Below are 13,152 nucleotides of genomic sequence, written 5' to 3' on the forward strand. Positions count from 1 at the left end.
CAATTCCTGTCTCTCTCTTTAAAAAAGTGCTATAGTATTTTTTTGGGAAACCGCAATTCACGTGGAACTCGCCTACTCCAGTTTGCGTTTGGTCAAAGCCTAAAGGTCTGTAATAGTTACTTTCCAAAAACAAATCAGAGGCGCTGGACCTGGATATCTCCAGACGCAAACACCACCAATGAAATTGATTTTGTCCTCACTAAAGATAACGCAATAATTAACGACATAGGCATTATTAATCAAATTAAATTTAGCTCCGATCATAGACCTGTAAGAGCAAAACTAAAATTTGATTTTAAAATTCTTCGAAAAACACGTTTCAAAAAGCAGTTTCATAATATAGATAACGCCATATTTGCTTCTTATTTTGATGAGTATAACTTAGAACTCCAAAACCAATTTTCACTTTTAAACACGGACGTCGAAGATGTAGAGATACAATACAGTAACTTAGTAAATAGCATTACACAAGCATGTAGAAAACTTCCACAAAAACAGAACAACCGTAGCAAACTATCACCACAAACAAAAATGTTAATTGATAAAAGAATAGCCCTAAAGTTTGGTTCTTTAGAGTATCGGTGCATAGATAAATTAGTAAAACGTAGCATTAGGAGTGACATTCGGAATTATAACACCAACCTTGTTCAATCAGCCCTTATAAGAAACCGGTCGTTACGAGTAGCAAGACAAGGAATCAACAAAGGAAAATCTTGGATTACCTGTCTAAAAGACGATACAGGTAAGAAGCAAAGCAACCGAGAGCAAATCGTTAATATTAGCACTAAATTCTTTCACTCGTTGTATTCAGATCCTACAAAGATTAAAAACATTCAGTCCCAATTAACCAACAATGCCGCTCCGATAACTGGGGAAGAGGTGAACAAAGTATTACAAAGCATGAAATTTGACAGAAGCCCAGGTCCTGATGGAATCACCACTGAAGCTCTAATATTTGGAAAACCCACACTTCTACCCCATATCACAAAATTGTTTAATTCCGTACTCCAGACTTCTCAAGTTCCAACAAAATTTTGCCACTCTAACATCATTTTGCTACATAAAAAAGGCGATAAAAGCGAAATAACTAATTATCGACCTATAAGTCTTAGTTCTCATCTTTACAAAGCCTTTATGAAAATTATAGATAATCGCATAAATGGTGAATTAGACCAACACCAGCCATCCGAGCAAGCCGCGTTCCGTCCCGGCTTCTCCACCACTGACCACCTCCATACCCTAAATCAGATTATTGAAAAGTTCTGTGAATTTAATAAACCATTGTATTTAGCATTTGTAGACTATTCGAAAGCCTTTGATAGCATTACACATTCTGCAATAGAAACAGCCCTCATAAATCAGAACATAGACCCTACTTATATCAGAATCATAAAAAATATATACAACAACAGCACGGCAGAGGTTCAGTCTTCTGGTCAATCCTTCCCAATAGAAAAAGGCGTCAAACAGGGTGACCCGCTGTCCCCGAAATTATTTACAAGTACCTTAGAGGAAGTATTCCGTAGCCTGGCGGTTGCGTGGCAGACGAAGGGCATTGTTGTCGGCGAAAAAAGATTGACAAATCTCCGGTTTGCCGACGACATTGTCCTTTTTTCAACATCGGCATCAGAGCTCCAGCTGATGCTTCAAGATCTCAGTACAGCAAGCCTTCAAGTTGGACTTCATATGAATCGGACAAAGACTCAGGTCATGAACAATAGCACGACGCGTAGGATCGAGGTAGATGGGCATGGCATACACTATGTCGACGAATATGTCTACTTGGGCCAGATAGTCTCGTTCAGCAACAGGCAAAACAAAGAGATTGAAAGACGCATCGAGAACGCCTGGAAGAGCTTCTGGTCCATGAAGCATCTAATGAAGGGCAACCTTCCAATCACCTTAAAGCGGAAACTCGTCGACATGTGTATACTGCCCATCCTAACCTACGGTGCCCAAACATGGTCCCTGACTGAGATTCAGAAGTCCAAATTGAAGGTTTGCCAGAGAGCTATGGAGCGTAGCATTCTTGGAGTAAAGAGGACGGATCGCGTCCGGAACTCTTCACTACGCTCCAAAACGCGTATTACCGATGTGGGCAAACAAACCGCCAGGCTAAAGTGGAATTGGGCCGGACATGTTCACCGGATGCACCCTGAGAGATGGGCTAATATAGCCACGAAGTGGGTGCCACAAGATGGTCGGCGGCAACGGGGAAGGCCCAAACGGAGATGGCGGGACGACATAGACGCGTTCCTGGAAGATTGGCCGGAAGCAGCAAGCGACCGAGGGGTCTGGAAGTCTAGGGGAGAGGCCTTTGCTCAGCAGTGGGACACAGAAATAGGCTAGATAAAAAAAAAAAAAAAAAGTATTTTTTTTCATTAAATTATTTCGTGAAATCATGTGAAAGTCCCGTGCCCAAAACACGCGTATCATAGAAGCCACGTTTATTCTAAAATATTTCAATTGTACATACTCAGACGAAAGAAAGAGGTAGCTTAGTACATTCTATCTTAATACCTTACAAGTATTTCTTATCAATACTTTATCTTTTATCCAGAACATACCGGTTATTTCGAAAATCACTTTCCAGTCTAGGCGTGATTGAATCTTCAAATGGGCTTAAAATGTAGAAAGATTAATAAGTAGTAGTCTGAATCATTTCTTCGAGAGGTCGAGACAATAGCTTAAGCTGCATCCTCATGCATGATCATTAATTATTCGAAACTTCAAGTTTGAACCTTATAGTTATATGAATAAGATCCATATCAACAATATTCAGTAATGGTAAACCTTGAAATCTACACGTGTGACAAGCGCTTTTAATATTTACAATATATCATGCTTGTGCCCATGGTTTTACCCGCTTTTACCGCTTATATTAAGAGTCTATGTTCTTCCACGGTATATAACCTTTAATATTATCAAGTTTTAACCAAATCGATTCAGTCGTTTTGACGCCATAAACAGACAAACTTTTAAATTTATAAAATTAGTTAGTATCTTTGAATCAGTCCAAGTACTATAGTGCATTTGAAGCTTCAAAAGTCACACTTCAGTTTCATTGTACAGGTTTTATCACGTGTAGTTTGTAAGTCGGCCTGAATAGATACAGTCTCGTCCTGCTAGTGTAGTTGGCGTGTTTACTCACTCCGCTGCGAACGAACGACTTTAGTTTGACAATAAATATAATGTTTATTGCGCACACGCTAAATAAATCGGGAGTGCAGTGACGATAATTAAATAGCTCCTTCATTTAGCTACGGTCTCGATTAGAACTATATTTAAATTTTTGTTTAAATTGCATAAAATTTCAGTCTGGATTCGACTATCTGTAACGTCAATTTCTTGATACATTTTAAGTATTCGCACGTAACACAGTAAATATTGAGAAAGTGTAAGTCGTTAATTTTTTTACAGTCTCAATAACAAAACTGAGATAAAGATGCGTTATTTCTTCAAGGATTTATCTCGGTAGATAACTAATGCTCACCATAAAACAATTATTACGGCCTTTACGCAGTACAAATATGAGTTGAAAACTTGATGAATAAAAATCATCATGTGTTATCTCGGAGTAAGGAAATAATAGTGAACATCGACACTTAAAATAAAGTGCTTTTATAATAAACTATCTTGAAACAATTACTCCAATAAAATAGCACATTGGATCTATTTAGAACGTTACGACTGACTAAAACGTACGCGAGTATTGTTTGTTGTGGCTGTGTAAAGTGGACATTTGTATACAATCATGGTTATCAAAGAGAAGAAGGATCTGGGGATCGAGGAGTACAACCCGTTTGAACATCGACAAGTTGTTAAACCTAACTCGTAAGTAACATTCAAATTATTTAAGCAAGACATACAATCCGACAACTTAATATGCCTAAAGCCTTGATATGCACGATTTAGCTATTATAAATTACAAACTATAGTGTATTTCCAAACTAAAGTAGCTGTATCGAACAGGCTACCATCCGATGTATTCTGCGGTTGACTGACTGACTGACTTACATACAAGGGTTTCTACTAAATTATTTGACTATCGTGAAATTAGTTACAAAATTAGTTATGATACATTATATCACGACTTTTTCTCATATAGGTAGGCATAGATAAAAGAACGCCATCAGCAACGAACCATTTCAATTCACTGTATATAGTACTTTCAGGATATAAACAGTGTCCTCAATAATAAAGTATTTCATAACTGTTATCAATCTTCCTGTTCATATCAACTCAATGAATCAATACTAATATTTGTAGACCAATTGACGCTCGATACAATAATAAGACCTAATTCTATGTACTAGGTATTATACCAGGTATGACTACGTTTTATAAAATCGTGTTTATTTTATTTTCAGAGATATAAGGTCGCTAGCGAATCTGTTAAAGGCTTCGCTAGGCTCGGGGTTGCTTGCTATGCCATTAGCTTTCTCAAATTCTGGATGGTTAGTGGGCATTATTGGGACGATTGTCATCGCTTTCATTTGCGGACACTGCGTACATATATTTGTGAGTAAACTTTACACATAAACCTTCCTCTCAAAGCACCCTATCTATTAAAAAAAACTGCATCAACATCCGTTGCGTAGTTTTAAAGATCTAAGCATCCATATGTACATACTAGTGAATGTAATCCCGATCTCGCGGGATCCCGATCTCGCGGGATCCCGATCTCGCGAGATCCCGTGTATTTTTTCGGGATCAATCCCGAAGCATAATATGACGAGATCCCGTTCGGGATTGTCGGAGAGGGCATTTTCAGCAGCTGGCTACACTGCAATAGACTTAAGATGCCGATTAGAAGCTCGTACTATTGATATATATATATGTTCTATACCATTGTCCCACGCTAGGTGAGGTCGGCACAACATGTTTTCCTCTTCCACTCATCCCTTTCAGCCGTCAACTCTGTATTCACCCCTTTCTTGTTCATATCCTCTTTCACACAATCCATCCATCTCTTTTTTGGTCTTCCTCTACTTACATGTCCGCTTACATTCATATTCATCACTCGTCTCGTAACATGGCTTACTTCTCTTCTCATGACATGTCCATACCATGATAGCCTCCTACTCTCTAGCTTTTCCTAAGCTCGTACTATTGATACACTTTGTATTTTAAGAGGCTACTTTCAAAATGCCATGTGATTACTTTTTATTTTGATCTCTTGGAGCTACACCTACTTTTTTGATTATGTTCATGTTATTACACCTGTTAATTATGTTACGTTGTTAGTAATATTGAAAAATAAAGGCTTTTATTTTCTTTAAAATAATAATTTATTGCATTCACCACACTATCACACACATATTACTTTAAACAAGCCGTTCGAATTGTATTATTTTTACTAACTAGACGGGATCCCGAAAATCTCGGGATCCCGCGGGATTGATATTTCTGATCGCGAGGGATCTCGAGTTGACGATCTCGAGTCGGGATTGCATTCCCTAGTACATACAGACATAGGCACAGACGCGGGACAAATTAGTCCATCGGAAGTCGAGTTATTTCGAACTGATTATCCATTCATGAACCGAAACAAGCAGATTTTAACTGTTTATCTATTATTGCTTATCAAAAATGACCATTTTAGTACATTTCAATACTAAAATGGTAAGTCATCTTGCTATATCACATACCTAAAACATCTTTTTTATCTATTTTAAAATGTCATACTTTTTATTTTTGTGTACTGAAGGAATCATTTTTTGGTTATTATTCGAAATCAGCAGAATAGCAAAAAGACAAGGCAATGAAAGTGCAAAAAGAGGCTTATTTATGTAAATAGTAATGAATCATCTAAATGTATGTACGCGTATGACTTCTGAACAACTAAACTAAATAAGATAATTTTCTTAAATACATTTGTAACTGGCAGGGACAAGTTGTGTGTGGGATCGATGGAACCAAAATTCTCACATGAAACGAATCAATGAGATAAAAAAAAAGTCCCGATAATGTCCCACTGCTGGTCTAGGGTCTCCTCCCGTAATGAGGGAGTGTTTAGGCCCAAAGTTCACCACGCTAGCCAAGTATGGGTTGGAGACTTTGAATACCTTCAAAAACTGTTCTAAAGAACGAAACAAAATTGTATTTAGTTGTTTATATTTATCCATTTATTTCAGGTAAAGACATCACAAGGCTGCTGCCGATTAGAACGAAAGCCTTTGCTCAGTTATTCAGAGACATGCTACGCTACGTTTTCAAATGGTCCGAAGTTCCTTCGGCCATACGCTATGTTTGCAAAGTGAGTATACAATAAATAAAGACACTTCCAATATTATATTATTATGTATATCGCAATAAGATGCTTTTTTGGTGAAAACTCCGCAATCATCTTAGATAAAATTTCGAATTAACATCGTGCTACGGAGATAAGAGACTTTAACTACATTAGCCATATATGGTATTGCACTCTTGATGTCGTAGGTATTATTTCTATACAAAGTATAACGTTACGATTAACCCTTTTTTTGCAATACCGTATATGGGCACACATGTGGTAGAGGGTTAAAACAGCTAACTAAATATCCAAATTTATTTGGGAATTTGAGGTCACATATTTGACTTCTAACTTCTTATATTAACTTACTCATAATATTTAGGAGCTATTCAAAATTAGACCAGTTTGTAAAATGTCATTTCACTTTTTATATATCGTTTTGCATATTGCAGACACAGATGATCAAACAAATAACCGATTGTAAATTCAAGGCCGGGACGTGACCTTGACTCTTTATATTGACAGAAGCTAAACATGATTCTAGTGACTTGCGAACAAAATCTATGAGTGAAATGATCTCATTGTCAAAATATGGTGCACTGTTGTAAAGGCGTCGTGTTTTAATTGTGTCAAATTATGTTAAAAATTCATAAATAAATGTCACTCATTAATGTCCCACTGCTGGGCAAGAGCCTCCTACCGTAATGAGGAAGGGGATGGGTTACGTGTTGGGAACTTTACATACCTTCAACAACTGTTTTTAAGAACTCTCAGGCATGCAAGGTTGATTCATGATGTTTTCCTTCACCGTTGGAACAAGTGATAATTATTCCTAATTCTTCTTCAAATGGTTTCTACGTTTACGTTAAGGACTTTCTTCATTCTGTACTTGTGTAAAATTATCAGTAGTTTTCATTAAATTTATTGGATTAACAGGGCTATAATGTTATAGTGTACAAAATAGTGTTTTTATTTCCAGATTATTTGCAGAATTTTCCTTATTCTTCACGTATGTCGGCGTGTGCTGTATATTTACTGTGCTAATAGCTACATCTATTAAACAGGTTAGTATATGTTATTGGTACTTGTTCATTCATCATAACATTAAAGTTCCAGCAGCAAGATATGTGTATTTCCCCGGGCCCAATTTTGAGAGGCAGGATCAAACGTTATAGGGTTTTTTTGGAAAAAAACATCGATAACACCGTACAAAGTTTTGTTCTAACCAAACCTTGCGAACACGCTACTCGTTTCCAATACACAAGCACCCCGTTCGCTATATTTAGATAGATCCTTATCTGCCCAGTAGCAGCTCTGAAAACATACCTCACAAAGAAAGAAAAATAAGTCATTCTATGTTTTTTTATAACGGCTTCCGTGACGTAGTGGTTAAGGTAGTTGCCATACCACTACTAGAATATCGAGAGGTCGTGGGTTCAATTCCCACACGGAATAAATATTTGTGTGACGTACAAATAGTTGTTTCGGGGATCGGGTTCGGACACACGAGAGATTCTTAGTGCGGGAGTTGTAATATAAAAAAATCGTTCTATTATACTTCAATAGTTGGTATACGGTGAAAAGTAGCACCTAACACGGTTATAGTGGCATGGAAACAACGTTAAAATTACCTTTAACATCAAATTTACTTTTTAGCTTTTGTCTTACTAATTATGTACCAAAACTGTAGCTAAAGTGTGTATTATCTTATTTACCTGGTCTATTTCCATAGTAACCAGTCATTTTTATTTAAAGAAATTGTATTTATTTTAGAGCTAACTACTTCTTGTTTGACATCGTATAGTAATTTAGAATTGACTGATTACGGCAACCTTTCAAATGACTGATAAAAGTCACGCTTGTTTTTGTAATCCTTCGCTAATTAAATATACCTGCTAATTTAATTCATGTATTATAGACTTTCACGTTGCATGACTAATATTATAAAATGATTTATGCGATCGTCCATATTACATTCATATACTAAACGTAACGGCACATGATGCACTGAACGCTAAATTGTACAGGAATAGGGTAGCTACATCAATATGAAAAACTTTTTCCTTTTTACTCAAAATAAATTAATTTCAATTTACCGATTTTATACAAACATACGCTCAATAAAATTTTAACTCTCTGGTATAGTTTAAACTACAGCCAATTGAATTTACAATGTACAATTAAAAAAAAGTCACATGATCTTTCTTTGTGAAGTGGAATGTGTCCTTTTCGGAATTCGATACTTACTTGTTTATTTATTTATAAAATATCTAGATAAATACTACTTACTTAAGATAATACTCAATACTAAGATACTTAGTTAATATTAGTTGTACCTGCTAAAGTTTTAATTCCTTGCTTGCAGCTCTTGGATGCCTACGTAGCAAGTTTCATTCTATCCATAGAATATTACTGCCTAATCCTCATCGTGCCTCTCTGCCTCATGGTTCAGATCAGACATCTGAAGTTCCTGGCTCCGTTCTCTCTGATGGCCAACATCATGCTCTTCGCAACCTTCGCTATCTGCCTGTACTATATATTTGGAGATAAAATTACTATTGCTGATAAGAATCCTGTTGGGCATATAGCAAGGCTTCCTGCGTTTTTGTCGTGAGTATTTTTCTTTCATGTGATTGTTTTTATGGAATGTTATTATGAGATATAAATTATATAAAAATCTTTATTGATAAAGAATGCCTGTAAGCCACCTAGTATGAATGAAAACACTACAAACACACTTTTAAAATAGTCTTTAAAAGCGTCGCCTGTTGAAACAATTTTCTTAAGAGTTCAAAAGTGTATTGGAAAAACCTACTAAAAGTTAAAGAACGCTTACTTTGGGTTTAAACTACAACCTTAAATACTCTTCAGTATCATTTTACGGAGTTTTAAAACGTTTTTTTCCAGAACTGTCATCTTCGCAATGGAAGGTATCGGAGTAGTAATGCCCGTAGAGAACACGATGAAGAAACCCCAGCACTTCCTCGGTTGTCCCAGCGTGTTGGTGGTTGCCATGACAACCGTGCTGGTGCTGTACAGCATCCTCGGACTCTTCGGCTACTTCAGATATGGAGACGAATTGAGAGGAACTATCACTTTGAATCTGCCAATCGATGACTGGTACTGACATTTAACATTTTTTATTTTGTAACACTCTATGCAGTTATTCAATTATCACTTGGGAGTTAATGCGTTTCGATACTCAGATAGTTATTGTGTCACTATCCGAGACGAATCTCCTTATTGTTCAAAAAAAGGTAAGTATGTAATCATTCGGACCAAGTACAATTACAAGGAGTTCATCACGAGCATACCTACAATGTGTGTAGTGGTTCTACTTTTAAACATACTAATTTCCTTAATATATGTTCACAAATGTTAGAGGAAATAAAGTTTTACCAGTTTCTGTGTCACAAATTGTGAGATCTACTAATAAGAGTTGGACCCAAAATCCTTCCCTGAGTGACACCTTCCTTATTTTTTAATCTGTTTCAGGCCAGCAATCTGCGCAAAGATCTTCATATCAATATCAATCCTGTTCACGTATCCCCTGCACTTCTTCGTCGTGATCGACATCTTCACGAGGTACGCAGAGCCACATGTCAAGGAACAGTATAAGAACATCACTCAAATTGCAGTCAGGGCTTTTATTGTTTGCTTTTGTGGTAAGTTCATCCGTCTTTCTGAAGAGTTATTCTAGTTTATTTCTAGTTAATGATTTGCCAGATTTTTCTACAATAAACGAGAATGGTATTAATAAAAAAAGAAAAGAAATACTTTGGAGAATATACTTTAGAATAAACCAAGAATGTTTCTAAAAAGGGATGAGAGGAGGGGCGCAAGGAAATTAGCGTACTTATTGTATCATTGTCAGTCGCAGATTGTCGTGAATAATCCATGTTGATCCAAATGAATATTTGTAATTATAAAAAGGATAGTAAGTTCACTGTAGTGTTACAAACTGACTGTGATCTCTTATCATCTTAACTAAACCATAAGAGGTGTGTAACAAAGTAAAATTTACCTGGAAATTACCTTGTAGATAGCGAACTGAGGAATGTCGTTGACATAATAAACAAACCAGTTTTCAGTACCAAGAACCTACTTAATAAATATAGGAAAAATAACATTTCAAGTTGGTTCATCCAACAAGTAAATCTTGATGATACGTTGTGACAATTTTGTAAACATATTGTATACATAGTACATAACTGTATGTACTCGTCATACATATTTATCCAAAGAATAAAGAATATGACGGTTTATTTGACGATCTTAGCAAATTCTTAGAAAGTGATGACATAATTGATAAGTGACTTTGTTTTCTTGAAAATGTAATATATAAAATTCTAGCGTCACAGTTTTCGTTGGAATACTCCTCCGAAACGGCTTGACCGATTCTCATGAAATTTTGTGAGCATATTGAGTAGGTCTGAGAATCGGCCAACATCTATTTTTCATATCCGTAAGTGACACTATTTTTTTTATTTACATGGCAAAGCAACGTTTGCCGGGTCAGCTAGTAAATATATAAACCTAAGTTTTATGAGTACTCAACTGCTGGAATGCGATAGTTACTATCACATTATTATGTATATATTGGCTCGATGTGCCGGGTTGCACTCTTAATAAAACTAACAAATAAAATAAAACAGTTCATAGCGCCTATTAAAATTAGACTAGCAATGCACGTCTTGTCAGTAGGCGATAAAATTGCCTTAAACCAGCGTTATACTATTTATGACTTTAACGTAATATATTTGCAGTATTATTATAATTATCTATCCACAAAAAAATATCTCATATATACTTACTAATATTATAAAGCTGAAGTGTTTGTTTGTTTGAATGTGCTAATCTCAGGAACTACGATTCCGATTAGAAAAATTCTTTTAGGGTTAGATAGCCGATTAATCGAGGAAAGCTATAGTCTATATATCATCACGCTATGAACAATAGGAGCAGAGTACCAGTAAAAATGTTACAAAAACAGGGACCCATTGTAGTTTGACCCATTGACCCGGGGAAGTTGCGCGGGTCAGCTAGTATTTAAATAAATTTTATTCTGGGTTTCTATTCTGTTTTCTGTGTTTTCAGGTGGAGTCGGAGTAGCACTACCATATCTAGAACAAATCATAGACCTAGTAGGAGCGTTATTCTACTCGATCTTGGGGCTCATTCTCCCCGGCATCATGGAGACGGTCTTCCACTGGGACAACCTGGGCAGATACAACTGGATCCTGTATAAAAACATTCTGATCGTGTTCTTCGGCATGCTGTGTCTTGTTAGTGGTTCCGCAGTCGCTATTATGGACATCATCAAACTTGCCTCGGGTGAAACTGTATAATTTCTACAAGTGATAGTAAATTATTATTTTAGATTTGTATTCTTGCGAAATTGAAAATGTCCTGTACACTGTTGAAATAGTCGAAACAAGCTTTAAAACTATAATTCTGTTACTCTATCACACACCGTGTGAGAACAAAATCTTCTGTATTAAAGTATTAGACATTGTAACAGATAAAAAGAGGCGATTTAAAGTTACAACATGTGTGAATGTAAAAAAAACGAAGTATACTGAAAGTTATTCCGGATTTTTGGTGAATATGGAAAATCATTAAATAGCTCTAGAAGAAAAACGTCAAAAATCAACTGTAATTATCAGGACTTAAATTATCATATCCCTATTATTTTATTATTCTCGTATTACCCCAGTGCATCTTTATGTAAATTAGTTAATTCTATGTCCTTGTGAAGTGCCATCACTATTTATGTACCGATTCCGACGAACATATCTGTGATTTGTATAACTTATCATAATAATTAAGTTTAGTTATTAAGCTATGTTTATCATTAAATTAAATAATGCAAGTTTTAAATTATGGATTGTTTTAATATATGTACCATAAAACATTCTTACGATGCATATGATGTAGCTCAACAGCGCTGTAAAGCTTTCAGCTGCGTTTTGATAAATGCATGAAAAAGAGATCAACGCCTCTAGCGTATTTTGTGAGTACCATTTTCTTCAAGTAATTTTAAATGTTTAAAAAGTTTTTGGTTGTCGATTATACCGCCTGTAGAGAGTCGAGCTACTAATTCAGGTCGCCGTTTTATTGAGAATACGTTAAAACATTGAAAATGGAAAATTCTTACTGATTTATTTTCCATGTAAAAGTTTTCGTACACGTGTCTGCAGCTGTTTCGATAATTTATATTAGTCGCCTCTTTAACGCGAGCAAATCAACCGAATCAGCTGAAAGATTGCAAAACTGTACATCTAAATATATAGCGTGTTGGTCAACAGCAACACGACGCAGCCAAAAGCAGTTAATGAATCTATTTCTAAACACTACATTCATCTCTAGTTTACTGTACCTATATATTTTATCTTGAGGTATTTTCTAATTCCATTGGAGTAGCCAGAATAAATATCAGGCGAAAAGTCCAGCTCCCAAATAAATAGGCCCTAAAATTTGGCCGCCGGCAACAGCACAGCTACCTATACTATACACTCAAATTAAGAAATTAAGCATACGTCGAGTGAGCAGCATTTTTTTATATTTAATAGTTAACTTCTTTGTAGTTATATTATGAAGTTAAATAACAACACCTAGCTTAAAATTATACCAAGTGTATAAGAATGCTGCTGGAAAATCATCCAGTCACCCATATTCAATTTAATTGAGGTCACATGTCTCTAAACATCCATAGATAACTATGGCTGAATTCATAAACAAAGAAATAATAATATCTATAAAATGTATCGTCCGTCACAACATTGCGAGATGTCCACAAGAAGCTAAGTCTGTCTGGTCGGTATACGGACAAATTGACATTGATTGTCGTAGTCATTGACCTTATATTTGGCGCAATGTTTCATATATTGGTTACATTTCGTTCAAGAGGTAATTCG

At 35.9% G+C, this 13,152-nt stretch overlaps 1 protein-coding gene across 1 annotated transcript; it reads left to right on the forward strand.

Annotated features, from left to right (window-relative positions):
* Nucleotides 1-3,078: 3,078 nt before the first annotated feature.
* On the forward strand, nucleotides 3,079-12,109 carry LOC142974051 (proton-coupled amino acid transporter-like protein pathetic). The gene is made up of 8 exons (XM_076116159.1): nucleotides 3,079-3,834; nucleotides 4,371-4,521; nucleotides 6,138-6,259; nucleotides 7,215-7,299; nucleotides 8,601-8,845; nucleotides 9,143-9,355; nucleotides 9,731-9,900; nucleotides 11,333-12,109. Exons 1-8 carry the CDS (start codon nucleotides 3,755-3,757, stop codon nucleotides 11,581-11,583), a joined length of 1,317 nt encoding a protein of 438 aa, XP_075972274.1. The 5' UTR covers nucleotides 3,079-3,754; the 3' UTR covers nucleotides 11,584-12,109.
* Nucleotides 12,110-13,152: the final 1,043 nt, after the last annotated feature.

This window comes from Anticarsia gemmatalis, chromosome 7 (genome assembly GCF_050436995.1).
Source record: "Anticarsia gemmatalis isolate Benzon Research Colony breed Stoneville strain chromosome 7, ilAntGemm2 primary, whole genome shotgun sequence".
Classification (NCBI taxonomy): domain Eukaryota; kingdom Metazoa; phylum Arthropoda; class Insecta; order Lepidoptera; family Erebidae; genus Anticarsia; species Anticarsia gemmatalis.

Bases quoted from the DNA above. Each gene is read 5' to 3' on its own strand.
- LOC142974051 (XM_076116159.1), top strand. From the start codon at position 3,755: ATGGTTATCAAAGAGAAGAAGGATCTGGGGATCGAGGAGTACAACCCG. The intron at 7,300-8,600 runs GTTAGTATATGT...CCTTGCTTGCAG, and splicing joins TAGCTACATCTATTAAACAG to CTCTTGGATGCCTACGTAGC. The intron at 9,901-11,332 runs GTAAGTTCATCC...CTGTGTTTTCAG, and splicing joins TTTTATTGTTTGCTTTTGTG to GTGGAGTCGGAGTAGCACTA.